The sequence below is a fragment of the Oncorhynchus tshawytscha genome, linkage group LG08 (genome assembly GCF_018296145.1).
Source record: "Oncorhynchus tshawytscha isolate Ot180627B linkage group LG08, Otsh_v2.0, whole genome shotgun sequence".
NCBI classification, from domain to species: domain Eukaryota; kingdom Metazoa; phylum Chordata; class Actinopteri; order Salmoniformes; family Salmonidae; genus Oncorhynchus; species Oncorhynchus tshawytscha.
Genome location: NC_056436.1, coordinates 81169439 through 81193230, shown reverse-complemented (window position 1 = coordinate 81193230; position 23792 = coordinate 81169439). Strand labels below are relative to the sequence as shown.

General features: G+C 43.7%; 1 protein-coding gene across 2 annotated transcripts; it reads right to left on the bottom strand.

Moving 5' to 3' along the window:
- Positions 1-353: 353 nt before the first annotated feature.
- Positions 354-22744, bottom strand: LOC112241410 (septin-8-A). 2 transcript variants are annotated; one of them, XM_042326061.1, is made up of 10 exons: positions 22417-22744; positions 19437-19551; positions 18985-19180; positions 17413-17599; positions 15837-15998; positions 15430-15526; positions 14324-14492; positions 13746-13878; positions 9406-9587; positions 354-1600 (listed from the first exon to the last, which is right to left on the bottom strand). In XM_042326061.1, exons 1-10 carry the CDS (start codon positions 22444-22446, stop codon positions 1546-1548), a joined length of 1326 nt encoding a protein of 441 aa, XP_042181995.1. In that variant the 5' UTR covers positions 22447-22744; the 3' UTR covers positions 354-1545. The 2 variants fall into 2 exon arrangements, with proteins under 2 accessions (XP_042181995.1, XP_042181996.1); XM_042326062.1 differs by lacking the exon at positions 354-1600 and adding an exon at positions 6484-7274.
- Between the last annotated feature and the right edge of the window lie 1048 nt (positions 22745-23792).

Genomic DNA, 23792 nt, shown 5'->3' with positions numbered 1-23792 from the left:
TAAATTTAGTTTCCATAAATGTAATGCATGTCAATAATTTTTGAACCATTGTGCATTTAGTTCCAAACAACCATTTGCGGATTGTCTTCTGTAACATTTTCACAATGAATGTAAAACCAACAATTCAGAAAAGGTACACTATTTGGTAACTGGAAACCAGTAACTCTGTGCCTGGACCACACGTCATTGCTCTGGACTCCAGAACAGTCTAGAAAGCCAGGGGCTCAAGGCGGAGAGATTGCGGTGGTGCTTTGACACCCTATTAGCCTGTGTCGACATGAGAAGAGGTACAAACCAAACTTAAGAGCTGTCAGAATGTATTCATGAACATTGAATGAAAGAGGAGGTGAAAACATTTTTTAAAGTAGCTTTATTAATAGCGAGCAAATACAAATCTATACGATATAATCAATCACTTCTATAAGATGACTTATTTTAAAGATTGTTTAACTATAATCTTGGACACTTTAGGATAACATTTATATTTTGTAGTTTTAGTGTAAATTTCAAATAACAATTGAAAGAAGCTCATTTTGTTCTTCTGGAATATTGTTCTTAATTTCAGACAAATACACCTTGGTGGTTGATCTATAGCCATCAAATGATACAATCCCAACCACCATAGCACAAAGATCACTACTATTTAAGTAGGTAGACTAATCCATAGATCATATTCCACAGAGTCACAGTTTGTTAAATAAAGTTCTTATTTCTTATAAATAGACAACCGTAACAACCTCTTGCAGGTTGCAGCGTCCTTAATAAAAGTCTTACAGATTTTCAGTGGAATAAGACGAGTCACTAGTCAATACATAGAACAGTCAGGGTAAATAAACCCTGACAACAGCATGGAAAACACATGTATTAACCTAATGAACTACTTAATAAACTCTGGGGGATTTTAATCTGAAAATTGTTGTCTTGCAGCCTGAATGCCAGTCGGTTACTGCTCTCTTACCAACTGCTTTCTAGAACAGAAACAGACTGGCACCTCGGCTAGTTATCTTATGCTTATTGAAGAAAGTAATGTGTAAAATGTCATGCAGAGAAGCATGCTATAGAGCATCAGCTTTTATTCAACCAAAGTTGCATCTCCAATATCACCCTATATAATGCACTACTTTATAGCCCTATATATAGCCTATATACTTTCTGACTATTAGAGAACGTGTGTACTAATATGCTGAGCTGTATGGAAGACTCCAAGACTAGGTATTAGGTAAGAACATCACTTGAAGAGTTCAGGAAGGAGAGCACAGCACAGCAAGGAATGCATCCCAAATGGCACTCTATTCCTTTTGTAATGCACTATTTTTAACCAGAGGCTTAGGTCAAAAGTAGGGCACATTATAGGGAATAGGGTGCCACCCTGGTCAAAAGTAGGGCACATTATAGGGAATAGGGTGCCATTTAGGATGCACATATTTTTTACAAAAATGTAGCTTCGAATCACACTGTAAAAAATAGTAAGCTCAATAGATTGTTAATTGTCAATAGGGGAAGAATAAAACAGCCATCCTTTTGGCGTGGTAGAAAGTCAGTCTTCTAATTTAAATTCCTTCCTGCTGTTAGGGAGCACGCAGACGGAAGACTAAAGAAGCTATGAAAAGAAAAAGAAAAAGCTCAGGTCATTGATTTGAACAGGAGACAAGCAGGCAGGCTAGCATACACAAGCATACATACTGCATGTCCAGGAAAGTTATAATGCATTAACAGAACATTAGCCTATACTACTTGACAAACTATACTACTTTGGGAATTGTGTACGGTACATTTATGGACATGACGATTATATAACTAAAAGTAGGCTACACGTAAGCTACTATTTCAAAAGGACCAGTATTTTGCATGTGCCAATCACAAGACTAATTGTTCACTACATAATTACCCCTCGCTTGAAGCAGGTTAATACTATGACAATACCTGCTATTCATTGATTCATTGCCTGGGAACAATAAAACTAAATCTCCCTTATGTAACTCAGATAACCCAATAAAAACTAGCCTGGTAACAAACCTGTTTGTGCTCTTGTATACTCCACTGCTCATTGGCAAGCCATACATACACGTTACAGTAGGCATGATAGCACAAACAGACTAGCACTCAGGTTAAAATAAAATCAGATTAAAGTAATTGGTGGGAGAAATGCAGGGTTGGGAGAAGAAAAAAAACTTTGACCCACAAACACCAGTGTCAACCAGGTCTTGGTTAACATCACAGTCAACCAGGTCTTGGTTAACATCACAGACAACCAGGTCTTGGTTAACATCACAGACAACCAGGTCTTGGTTAACATCCCAGTCAACCAGGTCTTGGTTAACATCCCAGACAACCAGGTCTTGGTTAACATCCCAGTCAACCAGGTCTTGGTTAACATCCCAGTCAACCAGGTCTTGGTTAACATCCCAGTCAACCAGGTCTTGGTTAACATCCCAGTCAACCAGGTCTTGGTTAACATCCCAGTCAACCAGGTCTTGGTTAACATCCCAGTCAACCAGGTCTTGGTTAACATCACATACAACCAGGTCTTGGTTAACATCACAGACAACCAGGTCTTGGTTAACATCACAGACAACCAGGTCTTGGTTAACATCACAGACAACCAGGTCTTGGTTAACATCACAGACAACCAGGTCTTGGTTAACATCACAGACAACCAGGTCTTGGTTAACATCACAGTCAACCAGGTCTTGGTTAACATCACAGACAACCAGGTCTTGGTTAACATCACAGACAACCAGGTTTTGGTTAACATCACAGACAACCAGGTCTTGGTTAACATCACAGTCAACCAGGTCTTGGTTAACATCACCGACAACCAGGTTTTGGTTAACATCACAGACAACCAGGTTTTGGTTAACATCACATACAACCTGGTCTTGGTTAACATCACAGTCAACCAGGTCTTGGTTAACATCACATACAACCAGGTCTTGGTTAACACCACAGTCAACCAGGTCTTGGTTAACACCACAGTCAACCACGTTTTGGGTATTTTAAAGATGCCCTACTACATCTGATCATGCAGCTACCCAACCTCCTTGCGCCGGCCAAATGCTACGCCACGCCCACAGACGTTAGCTTCCTCTCAGCAATGAGTCTGGATCTGAGTAACTCCCAGACGATATCTAGAATGGATTTCTGATTGGTCCCTGAAACCGATGTGTTGGGCCAGAACACACTTGGTTAAAGCAGTGTTTTTAAAACGTGTCATTGGCTTTGATACTCTGATTGGTTAGAGATGATCCAATCGCTGATGACTGACTATGTTTTGTACAACCCCCCTCATTTTGACGTCACCACAAACGACTTCAATGACGGCCGTCTCAGACTGAACTACGTAGTGAACGATAGAGCAATGGAAGACTTCAGTTTGAGTCGTCAGCCAAGCGATACAGGACAGAGAAGTGATCCGTGTGGCTGGTAAAACTCAGTGTACATGATACACGTAGGCTATAAATATACGACATTGATAAATCCATGATTCACCTTCTGAAGTCCCAGAGCAAAGCATACACGGCCCGAGTGAACTCCGTTATACTTCTTTATTGGAATGAAAAGGCATACAGAGGTCTTCTTCTCTCCCTTTAACAGTTACATTCAGAGAACAAACAGCAGTCAGAGGCATGTTCTACACCTCTGTATGCCATCGCTCCTTTTGCATATTTAATTCAATTGTATAGAATGGTAGCTTTCACCCTTATTGCATAGTATAGTTGCCATGGAGCCCTAATAGCAGCCTAAGCATAGAGCTCCTGTAAAATGTACACATACACTACTGGTCAAAAGTCAAAACACCTACTCATTCAAGTGTTTTTCTTTATTTTTTACAATTTCCTACACTGTAGAATAATGGTAAAGACATCAACACTATGACATAACGTGCGTGGAATCATGTATTAACCCCCCCAAAAAATCTATAAAAATCAACATTTATTTTATATTTTATATTTTTTAAGTAGCCACCCTTTGCCTTGATGACAGCTTTGCAGCGTCACCTGGAATGCTTTTCCAACAGTCTTGAAGGAGTTCCCACATATGCTGAGCCCTTGTTGGCGATTTTCCTTCACTCCAAGGTCCAACTCATCCCAAACCATTTCAATTGGGTTGAGGTCGGGGGATTGTGGAGGCCAGGCCATCTGATGCAGCACTCCATCACTCTCCTTCTTGGTAAAATAGCCCTTACACAGCCTGGAGGTGTGTTGGGTCATTGTTCTGCTGAAAAACAAATGATAGTGGGACTAAGCCCAAACCAGATGTGATGGCGTATTGCTGCAGAATGCTGTGGTAGCCATACTGGTAAGGTGTGCCTTGAATTCTAAATACATCTCAGACAGTGTCACCAGTAAAGCACCCCCACACCATCACACCTCCTCCTCCATGCTTCACAGTGGGAAATACACATGCGGAGATCATCCGTTCACCAACACCACGTCTCCAAATTGGACTCCAGACAAAAGGACACAGTTCCACCGGTCTAATGTCCATTGCTCGTGTTTCTTGGCCCAAGCAAATCTCTTCTTATTATTGGTGTCCTTTAGTAGTGGTTGCTTTGCAGCAATTTGACCATAAAGGCCTGATTCACACAGTCTCCTCTGAACAGTTGATGTTGAGTCTGTGTCTGTTACTTCAAATCAAATCAAATCAAATACTTGATCTTTGAAGCATTTTTTTGAGCTGCAATTTCTGAGGCTGGTAACTGTAATGAACTAATCCTCTGCAGCAGAGGTAACTCTGGGTCTTCCTTTCCTGTGGAGGTCCTCATGAGAGCCAGTTTCATCATTGCGCTTGATGGTTTTTGCGGCTGCACTTTAAGAAATGTTCAAAGTTCTTGAAATGTTCCGTATTGACTGACTTTCATGTCTTAAAGTAATGATGGACTGTTGTTTCTCTTTGCTTATTTGAGCTGTTCTTGACATAATATGGACTATCTTCTGTATACCAACCCTACCTTGTCACAACACAACTGATTGGCTCAAACGCATTAAAGAGGAAAGAAATTCCACAAATCTACTTAAGGCACACCTGTTAATTGAAATGCATTCCAGGTGACTACCTCATTAAGCTGGTTGAGAGAATGCCAAGAGTGTGCAAAGCTGTCATCAAGGCAAAGTGTGGCTATTTGAAGAATATCAAATATAAAATATATTTAGACACTTTTTTGGTTACTATATGATTCCATGTGTTATTTCATAGTTTTGATGTCGTCACTATTATTCTACAATGTAGAAAATAGTACAAATAAAGAAAAACCCTTGAATGAGTAAACTTTTGACCGGTAGTGTATATACACACAAAAGTATGTGGACACCCCTTCAAATTAGTGGCTGACGGGTGTGTAAAATCAGGCACACAGCCATGAAATCACAACTGGCAAACATTGGCAGTAGAATGGCCCGCACTGAAGAGCTCAGTGATTTTCAACGTGGCACTGTCATAAGATTCCACCTTTCCAACCACTCATTTTGTAAAATCTCTGCCCTGTTAGAGCTGCCCTGGTCAACTGTAAGTGTTATTGTGAAGTGGAAACGTCTAGGCACAACAACGGCTCAGCCACGAAGTGGTAGGTCACACAAGCTCACAGAACGGGACCGCGGAGTGCTGAATCCCGTAGCGCGTAATTATATTATCTGTCCTCGGTTGTAACACTCACTACCGAGTTCCAAACTCCCTCTGGAAGCAATGTCAGCACAATAACTGTTCATCGGGAGCTTCATTATTTGGGTTTCCATGGCCGAGCAGTCACACACACAAGCCTAAGATCACCATGTGCAATGCCAAGCATCGGCTGGAGTGGTATAAAGCTCGCCGCCACTGGACTCTGGAGCAGTGGAAACTCGTTCTCCAGAGTGATGAATCACGCTTCACTATCTGGCAGTCCGACAGACAGAACTGGGTTTGGCAGATGTCAAGAGAACGCTACCTGCCCCAATGCATAATGCCAACTGTAAAGTTTGGTGGAGGAGGAATAATGGTCTGGGGCTGTTTTTCATGGTTCGGGCCCCTTAGTTACAGTGAAGGGAAATCTTAACGCTACATTATACATTGACATTCTAGATGATACTATGCTAACCAACCTTGAGGCAACAGTTTGAGGAAGGTCCTCTCTTGTTTCAGCATGACAATGCCCCCATGCACAAAACGAGGTCCATACAGAAATGGTTTGTCGAGATTAGTGTGGAAGAACTTGACTGTCCTCCACAGAGCCCTGACCTCAACCCCATCGAACACCTTTGGGAAGAATTGGAACGCAGACTGCGAGCCAGGCCTAATCGCCCAACACCAGTGCAAAACCTCACTAATGCTCTTGTGGCTGAATGGAAGCAAGTCCCCGCAGCAATGTTCCAACATCTAGTGGAAAGCCTTTCCAGAAGAGTGGAGGCTTTTATAGCAGCGAAGGGCAGGGGGGGGGGACCAACTCCATATTAATGCCCATGATTTTGGAATGAGATAGTTGACGAGCAGGTGTCCACATACTTTTGGTCGATCGGGTGTGTGTATGTACGTATGTAGAGCGACTTTTTAGTGCCAAAAATAAGGGGTTAAATCCTTCCCAGAAGAGTGGAGGCTGTTATATATTGCATGTTTGTTTTTGAAGCACATTGAGATTCTTTGAAAAGCGCTATAGAAACGTAATAAATTATTATTAAATATACTGTACTCTACCTAGCTACAGCATCATAAACTAATCCTTAATATATATATATAAAAAAACAAATATAGTATTAATATGCATATATTCATATACAGTATACAAGTTCTGTATTAATGTAAGACAGCAATGGATGAATTATTAGACTTTTCCCATGGTATGTTTCCCATGGTAGATGGACACACGTTCACACCAAGAATGTAAAACAACTTATGCTAAGTTGTCATAACAGAGTTCAGATTTGCTTTTCACAGTGCTGACTCTTGTGGAATCAGCACCGGAGATAAAAGGTGTCCCAAATGACACCCTATTGTTCCTGGTCAAAAGTAGTACACTATATACTGCAGGGAATAGTGTGCCATTTGGGACGTATTCATAAAGTCCACTGTGTACCGGTCGCTTTTCTGATCCTTGAATACACATAGGGGTTCACAGCCAGCTCATCACACATCTCTCTCACATGTAGTGTCAAAGAGGTGTGTCACTGAGGCCATTCATACAATTTCAGAATGAAAATAGTGCCTGAAGGTAAACGTGAAGATACAAATAAGTCCCTTGTTCCCATGGTGATGAAGATACACATTCCTGGTTGCCTTGGTGTTGCTGCGCGGCCATGAATCAACTGAAAGAGGGAAGAAAGAAAATATGGCAAAAAATATGGTAAAAATATGGTAAAAGGAACTTGTATAGAATTTGATAAATGAATTGGAAAATCAAAGACAAATATCGTATGTAAAAACAAAATACTAGATTGAGAACGCTGCGTTAGCAATGATCGCAATTATTTCAACGTCATATCCGTTTCAGGTTTTACATAGTGAACAAAACTGTTATATGATACGTCCATCTTCGCACAAATAGTTATATTATGAAATATGGGAAGTGTCCAGTAGAGGGCACTATAACTTTCACATTAACGAGTCATCAGAGTCGTAGTCAATAGTCAACCTTCTTATTTCCTCACATTTCGTCACACTTTCTCCTCCTCATCAGCGTGCTTCTTAACAATTCCTGTCATCGAGACTCTATTAAGTTAAATGTCCAACAAGTCTCTGAGGTCTGAGGAGTGAGACCATTATTCCATTACAATAGACAGGCTGACACTGGGATAGAATCACAGACAGTAGCGTGTAACTATGCTTCTTTTTTATGCAAGATGTCTAACTGAACAGGCTACCATCTAAGATGTCTAACTGTGAACTGAATAGGCTACCATCTAAGATGTCTAACTGTGAACTGAATAGGCTACCATCTAAGATGTCTAACTGAACTGAATAGGCTACCATCTAAGATGTCTAACTGTGAACTGAATAGGCTACCATCTAAGATGTCTAACTGTGAACTGAACAGGCTACCATCTAAGATGTCTAACTGTGAACTGAATAGGCTACCATCTAAGATGTCTAACTGTGAACTGAACAGGCTACCATCTAAGATGTCTAACTGTGAACTGAATAGGCTACCATCTAAGATGTCTAACTGTGAACTGAATAGGCTACCATCTAAGATGTCTAACTGAACTGAATAGGCTACCATCTAAGATGTCTAACTGTGAACTGAATAGGCTACCATCTAAGATGTCTAACTGAACTGAATAGGCTACCATCTAAGATGTCTAACTGAACTGAATAGGCTACCATCTAAGATGTCTAACTGTGAACTGAATAGGCTACCACTCTGAACCATTTAAGCGTCACCCAGAGACAAATATATAGTGGTCTCTGGTAGTGCCCAAACAGTGAATGACACATACAGTCCACAGCCTCTATGATAACACCATTCAAATGTAGCTAGTGTTATCACAGTCTAGGCAAATGTGTAAAATATGTGTTATCATACACAGAGGCAGGGAGGAAAGACTAGTGTTACCCTATCAATTCCTATTGTGTAGATAAACACCAGTGACCCAGCCTAGCCTAGCTGAGATGCAGACTGACAGGTCACATTATGCAGAGACGGTCTGGTGGTGGTGGTGTGTAGTGTGTGTGTTATTGTGTTTGTATGTGTGTGTGTGTTGCAGAACCACAAGCATCAGGCGGTGGGTGACAAAGCAAACTGTGACCTCCCCCAGTGTCTGGGCACACAATGTCAGACTCAATCTGTCCCCTGTATCACAGTTTCCAAGCCAAGATGTCTCCTGGCACTGTAATGCTATATCATCAGTCACTTCCTGACTGCAACTGTGCTGTGTGAGTGTCGACTCCATAGAGACAAGCAGATCAGTCTGCTCCTATAGCGTATTGCTCAGTTGAAGCTTGGCTATAGTGAGTCAATTGGTTATCCAGGTCTAAACCCTGACACTGAAACCCTCAAGGACCCTCTGGAATGTAACACTTGCATGGGAGATGCCAGATATCACTAGAGCTATAGTATATGAAACAATGGACTGAATGATAAACACAACAAAACAATTAACTAAAGGAGAGAGACACACACAGACTGAGACCGAGAGAGAGATAGAGACAAGGTAAAGTGAAAAAGGAAAAAGACCGAGAGAGAGAGAGACACACACACAGAGACGGAGACAGAGAGAGAGAGAGAGAGAGAGAGAGAGACAAGGTAAAGTGAAAAAGGAGAGAGAGACACAGAGACTGAGACAGAGAGAGAGACAGAGAGCGACAGAGAGAGAGAGAGAGACAGAGAGAGACAGAGAGAGACAGAGAGAGAGAGACAGAGAGAGAGAGAGAGAGAGACAAGGTAAAGTGAAAAAGGAGAAAGACTGAGAGGATAAGTGAGAGAAATAAAATACGTACTTCTTCTTGTCCTTTCTGAACGGTTGTGAGGATCCCTGTAGAGACTGACCCATCAGCGTCTCAGCTGCCACCTTCCTCCTGTTGAATGCGTTCATCTCTTCATCCAGATCGCTCCTCTTCTCCTCCAGATTCCTCTTCTCCTCCTGGTGCATCCTCTTCAGCTGCTCAAACCTCTCATGGAGCTAGAGAGGAGGGGGAGACAGGTTGGTAACAGGTTGGTAACAGGTCTAATGATACAGTCAGCAGCCCGTCATTCAGGGCATGTGGAGCAGAGACCCACCTGTTTTCAGGCCCACCCGTTAAGCAAAAAAAAATAAAAAATTGTGCCCGTTTTGCATGTTATTTTGGCATTAATACATGTCACATATCAGTTTGCAAACAAAGCTCAATTATATTGAGTTAATAAAGCCGCATACAAACATGGTCTCTGTTTAGCTTTCTTGAGAAAGGCAGCTCCAAAATGCAGGTGTTTCAGCCCAGCTCAGTGCTTTCTTTAGTTAAGGCAGCTCCAAAATGCATGTGTTTCAGCCTAGCTCAGTGCTTTCTTTAGTTAAGGCAGCTCCAAAATGCATGTGTTTCAGCCCAGCTCAGTGCTTTCTTTAGTTAAGGCAGCTCCAAAATGCATGTGTTTCAGCCTAGCTCAGTGCTTTCTTTAGTTAAGGCAGCTCCAAAATGCAGGTGTTTCAGCCCAGCTCAGTGCTTTCTTTAGTTAAGGCAGCTCCAAAATGCATGTGTTTCAGCCCAGCTCAGTGCTTTCTTTAGTTAAGGCAGCTCCAAAATGCATGTGTTTCAGCCTAGCTCAGTGCTTTCTTTAGTTAAGGCAGCTCCAAAATGCAGGTGTTTCAGCCCAGCTCAGTGCTTTCTTTAGTTAAGGCAGCTCCAAAATGCAGGTGTTTCAGCCCAGCTCAGTGCTTTCTTTAGTTAAGGCAGCTCCAAAATGCAGGTGTTTCAGCCCAGCTCAGTGCTTTCTTTAGTTAAGGCAGCTCCAAAATGCAGGTGTTTCAGCCTAGCTCAGTGCTTTCTTTAGTTAAGGCAGCTCCAAATGCATGTGTTTCAGCCTAGCTCAGTGCTTTCTTTAGTTAAGGCAGCTCCAAAATGCATGTGTTTCAGCCCAGCTCAGTGCTTTCTTTAGTTAAGGCAGCTCCAAAATGCAAGTGTTTCAGCCTAGCTCAGTGCTTTCAACAGCTCCAAAATGCATGTGTTTCAGCCTAGCTCAGTGCTTTCTTTAGTTAAGGCAGCTCCAAAATGCATGTGTTTCAGCCTAGCTCAGTGCTTTCTTTAGTTAAGGCAGCTCCAAAATGCATGTGTTTCAGCCCAGCTCAGTGCTTTCTTTAGTTAAGGCAGCTCCAAAATGCATGTGTTTCAGCCTAGCTCAGTGCTTTCTTTAGTTAAGGCAGCTCCAAAATGCATGTGTTTCAGCCTAGCTCAGTGCTTTCTTTAGTTAAGGCAGCTCCAAAATGCAGGTGTTTCAGCCCAGCTCAGTGCTTTCTTTAGTTAAGGCAGCTCCAAAATGCAGGTGTTTCAGCCCAGCTCAGTGCTTTCTTTAGTTAAGGCAGCTCCAAAATGCATGTGTTTCAGCCCAGCTCAGTGCTTTCTTTAGTTAAGGCAGCTCCAAAATGCATGTGTTTCAGCCTAGCTCAGTGCTTTCTTTAGTTAAGGCAGCTCCAAAATGCAGGTGTTTCAGCCCAGCTCAGTGCTTTCTTTAGTTAAGGCAGCTCCAAAATGCAGGTGTTTCAGCCCAGCTCAGTGCTTTCTTTAGTTAAGGCAGCTCCAAAATGCAGGTGTTTCAGCCCAGCTCAGTGCTTTCTTTAGTTAAGGCAGCTCCAAAATGCAGGTGTTTCAGCCTAGCTCAGTGCTTTCTTTAGTTAAGGCAGCTCCAAATGCATGTGTTTCAGCCTAGCTCAGTGCTTTCTTTAGTTAAGGCAGCTCCAAAATGCATGTGTTTCAGCCCAGCTCAGTGCTTTCTTTAGTTAAGGCAGCTCCAAAATGCAAGTGTTTCAGCCTAGCTCAGTGCTTTCTTTAGTTAAGGCAGCTCCAAAATGCATGTGTTTCAGCCTAGCTCAGTGCTTTCTTTAGTTAAGGCAGCTCCAAAATGCATGTGTTTCAGCCTAGCTCAGTGCTTTCTTTAGTTAAGGCAGCTCCAAAATGCATGTGTTTCAGCCCAGCTCAGTGCTTTCTTTAGTTAAGGCAGCTCCAAAATGCATGTGTTTCAGCCCAGCTCAGTGCTTTCTTTAGTTAAGGCAGCTCCAAAATGCATGTGTTTCAGCCCAGCTCAGTGCTTTCTTTAGTTAAGGCAGCTCCAAAATGCATGTGTTTCAGCCTAGCTCAGTGCTTTCTGTGGTGGTGGGGCAGCCAGCGGAAAACACAGAGCGTATGGGTTTGTAATGTTCTCTAGTTGTGCCGTGACTGGCCCAGTGTTCTGGTCACTCATGGGGACACTACGTCACCGCATAATCTACAGGGAGAGCTAAAAAGTTCAAGCCCTCTTGGGTGCTGCCATAGATTTACATTAGAAGTGCCCATCCAAGAAAGCTGAAGGTCATTGGCCACAGATAAAATAAAGTCAAATCACGTTTGATTGGACTGATCATGTCAATATCATACTTTCAAAATCTTAGCGAGCAAGCTAGACAAGCAGTCGTCATTAATCAAGTCGACAATCTACTGGTAAATCCTTTTCAATCCTTGTCATACGGAGAAAAATTATGGATAAAACATATCAGTGCTCATTGGCCATTGGAAATAAACATTACACAGGAAGTTGGAAATCGCAAATTCAACAATGAGTGGTTTGGAAGGAATCAGTGGCTAACTGCAGGCGTTGCAAAGCAATCACTATTTTGCTTCCCCTGCTATTTGGTGGAGAAGGTGTGTGGTCCAAGTCTGGGTGTAAGGGTCTCTTTTCCAAGCTTTTCTGGCCCACGCAGCACCATGGGCCAGAAAATGTTGAATACATTGGCTATGCTGTCAATCCAGCAAAACTTGTGCCACGTTCAAAACAACTGGAAACTTCGGAACTGGGAAATCTCAGATTTCAGTGACTAAGGGATTTTTTTTTTAGCTCCGACTAGGAAAATACACTTTGAACGGGCAGAATTCCAAGTCAGGAACTCGGGCCTCCTGAGTTCCCAGTTGTCTTGAAAGCACCATAAATCCAGAGAATAACAGACTTTGATGACAAAGTTTCATGACAAAATTTGCCAACAAGATGGACCGCAGCGCCACCTTCCTGTTCAAGTGAGCACAACACAACAAGGTGAGTCCAAAAATGTATTCTATGCTGCTGCATAAATGATGTAATATGCCAGGGAGATATGTATACTGTAGCTAAGAAAGTAATACTAAGTGTCTGTTGTGTAGTAAGCTGTTAGTAGCCCAGGTGCATCACCCTAATTTAATCCTTTTCCCCTTCATAACTTAGCCTACTGTTCTGACTTGGTGGTGCACATGTAGCCTATAGCCTGTTTTAGAGAAATGTTATCATTGAATATTGTAAGAGCTTTCATTGTCTGCTTATTTTCCCTTTATTTATCCTGCGGTTCTGACTTGGTGTACAGGGCGAACACTAAGAACGGCCCATGTTCTGAATTATGTCGCTGTTCATTTCAAAAGTGCAGAACAAATAGTGATGACTACGTCCATCCTAGCTCGCTCATTATTGTCTTAATCAAAATTACGGATGGCCTCTTATCCACTCACTGTCCCCTTATGCCATAGTTTGTACATCTCAATTGTCAGGAGAAACCACATCTGTTTAAACAAGTCAGCCATATCAGCTGTTTGTTTTTTTTAAGTCAGTAAATGAGGCTCAATGAACTATTTTGCTGCCAGAAAAGGCTCCGCTGATAGCCTGGTGTAACAGTGGTAAGGATTCACTCCATGGGGATGAAAAGAAAACTCTACTGTTGGGACAGCTTTGTAGGCCCTAACAGTTTGTGGGCACCGTTTGTCACAGTTATAGTGCAATTCATGTAAAGTTTAGTGTTGTGTAGTGACTTTGCTGGCATGTGTCAAAAAATAAATAAATGTATATATTATATATATATATAAATGAGCATTTGCCCCACCAAGATTTACATGCAAAAAAATCATCACTGGCAGCAGCACATCCAAGGAAATGTCTCAGAATGCTACACTGAGCAAACAGTTCAAAACTGTTAGATGCTCCCAAAATGCTCTGTAGACACATGGGCACATGGCCGATTCGATTCTAATGCCCAGTCCAGAAACAACCACGTCTCATCCCCTAGCCACAGTCTAGAACATGTTCTCAACATGAGGAGAAGAACAGTATCATCATCTAAACAAGACAACTCCCAGAAGCACCAATGAATGATTACCTCTCTCTCCTTTTCTTTCAGCTCTGCCTCGGTCTCCTTCACCTTGTTGACAAACATCTGTCTCATCTCGTCCTCCTTATGCTGCAGATCCCCCAGGAACTCTTTCCTCTTGGCCTCATACGTCTCCTGCAGACTGATTGGTGAGGGAAGACAAGGAAGTTACAGTTAAACAGGTATATGGTATTAAGGTTTGTATCCCGAATAGCACCCTAAAAGTAGGGCACTATGTAGGAAATGGGGTGCCCTGGTCAAAAGTAGGGTACTATGTAGGAAATAGGGTGCCCTGGTCAAAAGTAGGGCACTATGTAGGGAATAGGGTGCCATTTGGGATGAATCCTATATTTAAATTCTAGAATGTGCATTAGGTATCTGACTGTTTTGATGTCCATGGGCTATTTGATGATCTCCAGGGGCCGGTAAGTACTACGTGTTCTGAAGCCAGCTTCGGCTGTATTTGGGCTTCCAACACGAGTCTAATTTCAGTTCATATTATTCATATTTGATGACAAACCTTCAGCACATAAAAAAAAGGTAGACAACCTGCCCGCTATGTAACGTTGAACAAGAGCTGATCTCACCTAAAGGGTTTGTTGTCGGGGTCTGTATCTGTGAAGCCCAACTCCTCCAGTTTGCAGCGTCTGTAGAGCTCGTAGTGTCTGGCGTGAGTCTGCTCTCTCAGGTCTTCCATGTTCACTCTCAGCAACATCTCTCTCAGCTTCACAAAGTCACAGTGGCTCTCGTTCTCCACTGATCAACACAACACAGCAGGACTGGGTTATATGGTTGGTTTAATATGGTGACAAATACCTTATAGTTTGAAAGGGACTGGTCATTCTATGGCAAGTTAGCAACAATACGTATTTGAGAAAATAACAATTTTATATTGGCATTAATGATATGGGTCTCTAGTGATGGTGTAATATCGATGCATTAATGATATGGGTCTCCAGTGATTGCGTAATATCGATGCATTAATGATATGGGTCTCCAGTGATTGCGTAATATTGATGCATTAATGATATGGGTCTCTAGTGATTGCGTAATATTGATGCATTAATGATATGGGTCTCTAGTGATTGCGTAATATTGATGCATTAATGATATGGGTACCTACCCTGTACAGTTCCCCAGGGGTACAGGATCAATAGAGAGATACCTACCCTGTACAGTTCCCCAGGGGTACAGGATCAGAGAGATACCTACCCTGTACAGTTCCCCAGGGGTACAGGATCAATAGAGAGATACCTACCCTGTACAGTTCCCCAGGGGTACAGGATCAGAGATACCTACCCTGTACAGTTCCCCAGGGGTACAGGATCAATAGAGAGATACCTACCCTGTACAGTTCCCCAGGATCAGAAAGATACCTACCCTGTACAGTTCCCCAGGGGTACAGGATCAATAGAGAGATACCTACCCTGTACAGTTCCCCAGGGGTACAGGATCAATAGAGAGATACCTACCCTGTACAGTTCCCCAGGGGTACAGGATCAGAGAGATACCTACCCTGTACAGTTCCCCAGGAGTACAGGATCAATAGAGAGATACCTACCCTGTACAGTTCCCCAGGGGTACAGGATCAGAGAGATACCTACCCTGTACAGTTCCAAAGGAGTACAGGATCAGAGAGATACCTACCCTGTACAGTTCCCCAAGGGTACAGGATCAATAGAGATATACATACCCTGTACAGTTCCCCAGGGGTACAGTCTGGCTTTCACCATCTTATTACCCACTTTAACCTCCTCAACACTCCCCACCACAGCAAAGGGCAGATGGGCCTGGAACAAAGGATTGAATTTGATATATAAACATTTAGTAACACTTTACTAAAGCCTGCAGATACTGAATAATGCATTATGATGCAGTTATAATGCATGATAAGACTGTCATTTTTTGTTTTTTTAAGGCATCGAGGAAGAGGACATCGTTGTCTCTTTCAATCAATTGGCTCCTCGGCTGACGCAGTAAATCAGGGACGCAAGCAACCTGATTACAGTATACAGATGCCTGGCATACACAACTGCATTGTGAGAAGACAAGGGTGTGCGTGCGTGCGTGCGTGTGTGTGTGCGTGCGAATCAGACTCACATTCATAGAGGAGTTGATCTCGGTGACAGCCTCGTCCTCAGTGGGGAACTGGTGGATCTGAACACCGTTGCTCACCAACTCTGACATGATCTTGATCTTGAACTTGTGCAGCTCGCTCTTAGATATGGTGTCTGCCTTGGCAATGATGGGGATGATGTTTACCTGGAGTACAGGGAGGGGCAGCTAGTGCATCATCAGGTCTACTATGGTTTCTATATTGACATAAACGCAAGCGTCAAAAACGCAATTCAGCTCTACTTTGAGATAAAAATGTAACTGGTTGCGCCTGAAACTGAACACCTGTCAGTATCCTTCAGGAGAGCTGAACCTGAACACCTGTCAGTATCCTTCAGGAGAGCTGAACCTGAACACCTGTCAGTATCCTTCAGGAGAGCTGAACCTGAACACCTGTCAGTATCCTTCAGGAGAGCTGTGCCTGAACACCTGTCAGTATCCTTCAGGAGAGCTGAACCTGAACACCTGTCAGTATCCTTCAGGAGAGCTGTGCCTGAACACCTGTCAGTATCCTTCAGGAGAGCTGAACCTGAACACCTGTCAGTATCCTTCAGGAGAGCTGTGCCTGAACACCTGTCAGTATTCTTCAGGAGAGCTGTGCCTGAACCTGAACACCTGTCAGCATCCTTCAGGAGAGCTGTGCCTGAACACCTGTCAGTATCCTTCAGGGGAGCTGAGGCTGAACCTGAACACCTGTCAGTATCCTTCAGGTGAGCTGAGCCTGAACACCTGTCAGTATCCTTCAGGAGAGCTGTGCCTGAACACCTGTCAGTATTCTTCAGGAGAGCTGTGCCTGAACCTGAACACCTGTCAGTATCCTTCAGGAGAGCTGTGCCTGAACCTGAACACCTGTCAGTATCCTTCAGGGGAGCTGAGCCTGAACCTGAACACCTGTCAGTATCCTTCAGGGGAGCTGAGCCTGATCACCTGTCAGTATCCTTCAGGGGAGCTGAACCTGAACCCTGTCAGTATCCTTCAGGGGAGCTGAGCCTGAACCTGAACACCTGTCAGTATCCTTCAGGGAGCTGTGTCTGAACACCTGTCAGTATCCTTCAGGGGAGCTGAGCCTGAACCTGAACACCTGTCAGTATCCTTCAGGGGAGCTGAGCCTGAACACCTGTCAGTATCCTTCAGGAGAGCTGAGCCTGAACACCTGTCAGTATTCTTCAGGGGAGCTGAGCCTGAACACCTGTCAGTATTCTTCAGGGGAGCTGAGCCTGACACTGAACACCTGTCAGTATCATTCAGGGGAGCTGAGCCTGAACACCTGTCAGTATCATTCAGGGGAGCTGAGCCTGAACACCTGTCAGTATTCTTCAGGGGAGCTGTGCCTGAACATGAACACCTGTCAGCATCCTTCAGGGGAGCTGTGCCTGAACCTGAACACCTGTCAGTATCCTTCAGGAGAGCTGCCAGGTGCTGTTCAACTCTTATGATGTCCAACACTTCAGATGCTAACAAATCAGTGTCCAAACATGTTTTCCTGCAACAGTATATTCCTGCAGGGCAGTAAGTATAAGAGCAGCTCCTAATACAAGAACAAAGGCATTTCAAACATTACCTTGCTGTCCAGTTTCTTCATGGTGACCAGATCCAGTGATTTAAGAGAGTGTCCGGTTGGGGCGATGAAGTAGAGACAGATATGGATCCTGGTGTCGTGGTAGTCGAACAGGGAACGTTTGATCTTCATCTCCTCCTGCAGGTAGGTCTCAAACTGGGTGTCGATGTAGTCCACTATGGGTTTGAAGCTGCAGGGCACAGAGAGACCAGGATTTGGGCTTTGGGAATAGGGTCAGTTTCAATTACACGTGAATGGAGAATGTCAGAAAAGCAGGAATTCCTGATTAAATTGGGAACAATCACATCCCTGAGAAAAGTGTTTAAAAAACAATTCAGATGCAGGGCCTGAAAACATAGGTATTTTTATTGAACCTTTAACTAAGACCAGTCATTTAAGAACAGATACATGATTTACTCTCAAGCTCCTTAGAAGTATTTTCACCAGAAAATAAAATATCCTAGAAAGTTTCCCCTGCTATTCAAGAAACAAATAGAATAGTATCTGGGTTACAAACCGCAGCAATAATACCATCCCAAAAATGCACTCTTTCCCACTCCCCTGTTGTTGGACCATTCCAGTTCCCTTTCAGATTGCATTAGTTCTACCAATCATCCTCTCCCTTCTCCTGCCTTCCCATTCATTGCTGCACAAAGACCCAAAGCCTTCATTTATGCCAATCCTTTCCACTGTATGTGTGTTGGCTGGAGGGCCACTAGTTGAGAGGGCCTGAGGAGGCTGAATCTCCAGTGTAGGTCTTCTTATATCTACAGCCTGTCTTAACTTCCCACCTTCACCGACTGACTGAAGGGTTATTTAATGACTGAGCCCAACCTGAACCCTAACCTTGGCCTGAACCCTAACCCCAACCTTGGCTTGAACCCTAACCTTAACCCCAACCTTGGCTTGAACCCTAACCTTAACCCCAACCTTGGTCTGAACCCTAACCTTAACCCCAACCTTGGCTTGAACCCTAACCTTAACCCCAACCTTGGCTTGAACCCTAACCTTAACCCCAACCTTGGCTTGAACCCTAACCTTAACCCCAACCTTGGCTTGAACCCTAACCTTGGCCTGAACCCTAACCCCAACCCCGGCCTGAACCCTAACCCCAACCTTGGCTTGAACCCTAACCCTAACCTTGGCCTGAACCCTAACCCCAACCCCGGCCTGAACCCTAACCCTAACCTTGGCCTGAACCCTAACCCCAACCCCGGCCTGAACCCTAACCCCAACCCCGGCCTGAACCCTACCCCAACCTTGGCCGGAACCCCTAACCCCCAGCCTGAACCCCTAACTCCGACCTGAACCCCTAACTCCGACCTGAACCCCTAACTCCGACCTGAACCCCTAACTCCGGCCTTGGCCTGAACCCCTAACCCCCGGCCTGAACCCCTAAACCACAGCCTGAACAGTCCTGATGCTATCTCTCCCTACAGTACCTACACAAATCCATGAGCTAAACATCTCAACCAGAAGTCAGGCAAGGTTACTCATCACGTGAGTGTGGTTCACCAAACCACCTCCTATCCGCCTCGCTAACGAAGCACCCAGCTGTTCCTGCACTACTATCACCTCTCCTCCTTGTTGATCTGGTCTCCGAACCCCACAGTGTCGACTACGGTCAGTTTGAGCTGAACGTTGCTCTCCTTCAGGTCATAGGTCCTGGGCCGCAGATACACACCGTTCTGGTAGTGGCTGGCCTCCTCGGCCTCAAACAGTGTGTTGAACAGCGTGTTCATCAACGTTGACTTCCCTATCCCTGTCTCACCTGAGGATGGAGAGACAAAAAACTAAAAGTTGAAAGTAAGTAGAAATGAAAAAAATATTAACATTTTAAAAAGATGTGAAAGAGTGAGTGAGAAAATAAAAATGTAGCGACTGAAGATGTTTTAGTCTGGGTACCGAAATGTTCCTGCCTTTAGCTACAGTAGAAATAGACTGGCAGTCAGGCTAGAGTTGTATCTGTAGTGAGAAGTGAGACGTGTTAAGATCTTGAGGTAATGCTGGACACAGATGCAACATACCGACACACAGGATGTTGAAGCAGAATCCCTGTGTGACTGATTTCCTGACCAACTGGTCTGGAAGACTGTCAAACCCAACATGGCCGCCCAGCTCCAGACTACGCTTCTCTTCATTCTGCGGAGAGACAATCACATGTTAGAAATGTGTACAAATGAAAAAAACAACACTTTAAAAATATTATAATGTCTCCTGAGTGGCACAGCAGTCTAAGACACTGCATCTCAATGTAAGAGGCGTCACTACAGTCCCTGGTTCCAATACAGGCTGTATCACATCCGGACGTGATCGGGAGTCCCATAGGGTGGCGCACAATTGGCCCAGCGTCGTCCGGGTTTGGCCGGTGTAGGCCCTCATTGTAAATAATCATTTGTTTTTAGCTGACTTGCCTAGTTAAATAAAGGTTAAATAAGAGGAGTGATAAACATTGTTTATACTCAAGACCACATACTCCTCCCCAGTTAAGAGCATTTTAGTAAATGATGTTAACCTCCTCCTAAACAAAATGACTGGATACCTGACCTGTAAAGGGTCTCTCTGACTAACAGTTAGGACTATAACCCCTCGGCAAAGACATGCCGCTGAGATACAAAGGTCAGAAAGCACTGCCAGGCATGTCAAAACAGGGAGGAACATCAGGTTCTGCAAATCAATCCATTTCATTTCATATAGTTTTTGTAGGTGTGATGTTTTATATGCAGAAACACGTGGGATTGGTTTTCCTTTTAAGGCAATAGAATCACTTTATTTTCCAATGTGTCTTTTAGTACTAGATGTGTCTGAATGCCTGACTAATTAAAAAAATACATCAAAATAAATCATATTTAACCTTCATTTAACTAGGCAAGTCAGTTAAGAACAAATTCTTATTTACAATGACGGCCTACCGAGGAACAGTGAGTTAACTGCCCTGTTCAGGGGCAGAACGACAGATTTTTGACCTTGTCAGCCAGGGGATTCGATCCAGCAACCGAAACGCTCTAACCACTAGGCTACCTGCCACCTCCTAATGCTAGGCTATATTTAACCCAGGATGAAAGCCTGGCTCTAATGCTAGGCTATATTTAACCCAGGATGAAAGCCTGGCTCTAATGCTAGGCTATATTTAACCCAGGATGAAAGCCTGACTGTAATGCTAGGTTATATTTAACCTAGGATGAAAGCCTGACTGTAATGCTAGGTTATATTTAACCCAGGATGAAAGCCTGACTGTAATGCTGAGCAATATTTAACCCAGGATGAAAGCCTGACTAATGCTAGGTTATATTTAACCCAGGACATTAGCATGTAATCCATGTTCCCATAACCAGATACTGAACCATGGCTGTCTTCAGATTGTGCATCCCAAATGGCACCCTATTCCCTATGTGGTGCACTTCTTCTAACAAGAACCCTATGGGCCCTGGTCAAAAGTAGTGCACTACATAGGGAACAGGGTACAATTTGAGACAGACCCTGTGCCATCTTCAGAAGCATGTTGTTATTCACAGCACAGAGGGCTGGGCCAGCATGTTGTTATTCACATCACAGAGGGCTGGGCCCAGCATGTTGTTATTCACATCACAGAGGGCTGGGCCCAGCATGTTGTTATTCACATCACAGAGGGCTGGGCCCAGCATGTTGTTATTCACATCACAGAGGGCTGGGCCCAGCATGTTGTTATTCACATCACAGAGGGCTGGGCCAGCATGTTGTTATTCACAGCACAGAGGGCTGGCCCAGCATGTTGTTATTCACAGCACAGAGGGCTGGGCCCAGCATGTTGTTATTCACATCACAGAGGGCTGGGCCCAGCATGTTGTTATTCACATCACAGAGGGCTGGGCCCAGCATGTTGTTATTCACAGCACAGAGGGCTGGCCCAGCATGTTGTTATTCACAGCACAGAGGGCTGGGCCCAGCATGTTGTTATTCACATCACAGAGGGCTGGACATGAGGACAAGGATGAGCTCAACGCAACAATCATCTGTACCACTGGCCCAGTGCTCCACACACACACAAAGATCCTTCTGTGTAGCTGTTATTTCACAGGGTGAGGAGATCCATGTCTCCTGCCCTTAAAAATCACCCTTAACAAAACACAATCTGTCATCCGCTTCACATCCATGTGCCGTAGTGTGTGTTTGTGCGGTGCAAACTGAATTGCAGGGATGAATTGAATCACTAACTCAATAACTATGAGATCAGAATGACAGTTGGCTACCGTTATGAACAAACACGGAAAGGATATCATATGTTGACAGACACACACGTCCTCAGTGTGTGTTCCTGTAGTGTTGAACTGAGGATTAGCGCAGTTCCCTTATGGAGAGACAAGTGGCTGCTAATTACCTACTTATTAGGTTATCCCCAGGTTACCTTCAATTCACAACAACTCAAACTAACTAGCCTCTTAGCTAGGGTTGCACTGAAACTTTAACTCTCTCTCCTTTCATTGCAGCGATGTAGTTACTGTGTATCAACCCTATTTCCTCCACAAAACATGGAATATCTGCGCGGCTACAATAAACAAGTTCCACAACTGTTACAATGTTTCACTGACAGTGACAAGTGATACATATGTGGACCGAATTGATACAATGTAGCATTGCGTGGCTATTGGATTAATATCTGAGTGACAGCACAGTGAGGTGTCGAGATTTTGATTTTTTTTTGACAGCAATATCAGAGTGCAACGACTAAAATGACTCAATTGCATACCTAGCATCAATTAACATTGTATAAGTAACCTAGAATAGGATTGAAATAATTGTGCGTCAAGAGTAGGCTACCGTTCTCCAAATGCTATCTAGCCTACGGGAAAGAAATCACTGCTCTCCCCGTGTTGATGATACCCGACATTAGCTGCTGCATACGTGCCTAATCAGCTCCTACTTAATACCTCCATATAGCAGTAGACACACTAACGTAGGCTATGCATAATGCACTAGGCTGTTTATTCACGACTATTGTGAAACGCAGCAAATCTCTAGGCTACTTACAGCGAAGATGTCTATGTCCGTGGCGGCCATCGTGAAGAAGAGAAGCGTGGGGAGTAGAATTGATGAGGAGCTGTCTTCATCGGGACCTGGTGGGGTTGACAGTGGAACAGCTCAATTCATTCAATATGGCTACTTTGTGGCAACACCCCCTATATGCTGAAATGGAATTAGTTAAAGCCTCACATGCAGTAAGACTGTTGCTCTGGACATAATGGAGCCTCTATTGCTCTGATTTGGTACTGTAGAGGGGAGACAAATGACCCGTTTCCATGAGAACAGGTTTAAGAACGGAGAAACACAGACAGACCCTCTGCGCGGTGTTGGTCTGGTCCGGATGATAAACTGTAAATACAGAAGTTGGAGAACAATAATGCCAATAGTCAATGCCCCCACCCGTCATACATCAAGCATGCATTATGACTTTGTTACAACAACATGTAGGCTAATAACAGGTGTTTTATAAACTGGCACAATAACAAAAACTATTCTGCTTAAGAAAACCAAGGTGGAAAACTAGACTGGACTACGATAATATGGAATAGATCCGCTCTCTCTAAACTGGGAGAAGAAAAGCGGATGATACTGAGACGTGAAGGCGCATATGGCGCTCACCGGTCTGGCACCCTTGGCCTGCACTGCAAAGATATTCTAATTTCCCATTAAAAATATTTGGGCTTGGCACCGGAAACAGCAGGTAGTGGTGGTGGGGGACCCTCGACGCATCATCATAGAAGACGACGGACGGGACAGTCGGTGAGCGGAGAGTTTCAGAACAATAAGTTAACATTTTCCCGCTATCTGGGAAGAGGTGAACAATGAAAAATCTGTATTTGACTATATAAACTATTTAGACGTATTTGTTGGAGCACGGCGGCAAAGTGAATCCATCGGATGTGCTGAATACTTTTAAACCTCAGATGAATTGCAGTGATGCTGTGGAAAAGAAGCACAATAGAGATCTATTCAAGACAATTATAAACATCGTGTTCGTCAAACAGATCGACGATGTCAAGTTTGTCGTTGTAAAGGAAAGGTTTCACGGCTTTGTGAAAGGAGGAATGGATTTATTAACCACTGAAAAGTCGGATTTGGACGAGAATATTTTGCCGTGACATTTTCAAATCTGGTAAAATACTGTACTCTGACATTGAAAATAACAATTCATGTTGTGCTTCAAGAATAAATGGAAATAGTTTTTACGATCATTTAAAACGTATGCCTCTGCATATAAATTAATTAGGAGGATGCCCCAATGCGCGCCCTGCAGGTTATGGGGGTGCCATTAGGTCACGTAAGCCTATCAAACATTCTTATCAAGAACCCCCCCAAAATCGAGATACTGAATGTTTCAGCTGATCAAGGGATCAGAAAAACTG

Bases quoted from the DNA above. Each gene is read 5' to 3' on its own strand.
- LOC112241410 (XM_042326061.1), bottom strand. From the start codon at position 22,446: ATGGCCGCCACGGACATAGACATCTTCGCT. The intron at 19,552-22,416 runs GTAAGTAGCCTA...GTCTCTCCGCAG, and splicing joins CGGACATAGACATCTTCGCT to AATGAAGAGAAGCGTAGTCT. The intron at 13,879-14,323 runs GTGAGATCAGCT...CTCACCAATCAG, and splicing joins CCCGACAACAAACCCTTTAG to TCTGCAGGAGACGTATGAGG.